The sequence below is a fragment of the Hyla sarda genome, chromosome 1 (assembly GCF_029499605.1).
Source record: "Hyla sarda isolate aHylSar1 chromosome 1, aHylSar1.hap1, whole genome shotgun sequence".
Lineage (NCBI taxonomy): Eukaryota > Metazoa > Chordata > Amphibia > Anura > Hylidae > Hyla > Hyla sarda.
The window spans coordinates 404,782,805-404,784,785 of NC_079189.1; the positions used below are offsets into that span (position 1 = coordinate 404,782,805).

At 35.9% G+C, this 1,981-nt stretch overlaps 1 protein-coding gene across 1 annotated transcript; it reads right to left on the bottom strand.

The window, feature by feature from the left end:
- Positions 1-353: 353 nt before the first annotated feature.
- On the bottom strand, positions 354-1,349 carry LOC130368814 (olfactory receptor 6B1-like). Its single transcript, XM_056573105.1, has one exon. It carries the CDS (start codon positions 1,347-1,349, stop codon positions 354-356), a length of 996 nt encoding a protein of 331 aa, XP_056429080.1.
- Positions 1,350-1,981: the final 632 nt, after the last annotated feature.

The window sequence follows — 1,981 nt, forward strand, 5'->3', positions numbered from 1 at the left end:
GTAGGCCAGAAATAGCCGTTTTTAATACAGATTCACTGCAAATAAATTCAGACCGAACCGATTTTTCGAAAATTGAATTTTTCAAAAGTCCTCTCATCTCTACTTGACATGTCAATGCAACATGCTAAATGTTCTTTTAAAGACACTAACACAAGACTGGGTTCACAAGTAGAAATTTGGTCAATATTTGTTTAGTATTTGGAGCAAATTTTTTGCCTGAACCAAGAGTTGAACCAACATAGAGAAAAGCTACACAGAAAAGATTTGTACCTTTTTCTGTCTTTTGGACCCACTCCAGGTTTTGGTTAAAATAAACAAATAGTGTATGCTTTTTCCACTTTACATGCATAATTTTAAATGGAAAAACTGTAAAATAGATTTTTTTTTAAAAACAGTCCAAGTGCTTCTTTTACTTCCTTGTTACGTAAGCTGTAAATGAATGGGTTGACAAGTGGGGTAAAGACAGCATAGAACAATGCCATCACCTTATTTAGTGATCCTTGACTAGCAGTGGGCTTAATGTACATTACAAACGTTGTTGAATAGAAAGTGGTAACCACTATAAGGTGTGAAGCGCAGGTAGAAGCTGCTTTCTGCTTTCCTGTAACAGATGGGATTCTCAGAATAGTTTGAAGTATATATCCATAGGACATCAAAGTAAGCAGAACAGAGCTTAGGATGACTGATGATGCACAAATTATAACGGTCAGTTCTTTGAAGTAGGGGTCAGAGCAAGACAGTTTTAGTAAAGGAGCCGATTCACAGAAGAAATGGTTAATAACATTGGCACTGCAAAAATGTAACTGTGTTATTTTGATAATAGGAAATGAAGTGGTCAGGAAGCCTAGGACCCAGGATGAAGCTGCTAGGATGAAACAGACCCTATGACTCATGATGCTTGAGTAGCGCAATGGGTAACACACTGCCAAAAATCGATCAAAGGACATTACTGCAAGTAGAATGTTCTCTGTGGCACCAAGGAAAGTAAAGAAGAAAAGCTGAGTCATGCAACCAGAAAAGGATATACTTTTTCTTTCTCTTGGGATGTCCACTATAATTTTAGGAACTGTTACTGAAATGTAACCTAATTCCAAAAAGGATAAAGTTCCAAGTAAGAAATACATGGGTTTATGGAGCTGTTGACCAAACCGAATTATGATGATAAGAGATATATTTACAGAGAGAGCAGTGATGTAAATGAGCAAGAAAAACACATACAGAAATGTTTGAAATTGTTGGATATTGGAGAATCCGAGGATAATAAATTCTTTCACATTAGTCTGGTTTGCCATTGTTAGAAGAAAGTTTTCTTGAGCATTAAAACCATGCCTCTTGACTCTTAAGGTCATATTAAACACTATGCTGAAAATTAGCTTTAAGTGCTCCGAATATGTAATGGGTTGTAATGCACTGATAGAAAGTTCACAATACCAGTGAAATACTGGAAAATCTATAAGAGCAGAAGGCATCATATTATATATAGTATTCATGACTGTTTTAATTACATTTAGTTTTGAACTGAAATGTTCACTGTCAGATCCCAAAAAATTGTATACATTGTTACTGATACAAATTAAAGACCTTTTGTAATATGGTTGTTCAATTTTTTTTGATTATTTAATAAAGAAAACTGCCCCTAAAAAGCCCACCACTAGGGGTCCCCATACCTGCTGGGACACCAACCAGTCCTGCAGCAGCATCAGGCTTGTCCATGGGTCATGGACAAGAGATGACTAATGAACAAGACTGCATAAGCAGACAAACCAATCACCTCCCACCACCACAGAGAGGGACATGCCCCCTTTCCCTGAAAGGATTTCTAACACTGTGAGCTAATAAAAAGAGGTATTTTTATAATAAATATAGGTGATAGGATCAAAACACTTGTAGCTTTAAAGGGGTACTCCGGTGGTTAATTTTTTTTTTTACTATATGGCATCTTCTTTGTAAGTTTAGTTTTTTTTGCAATATACAAGTGTTA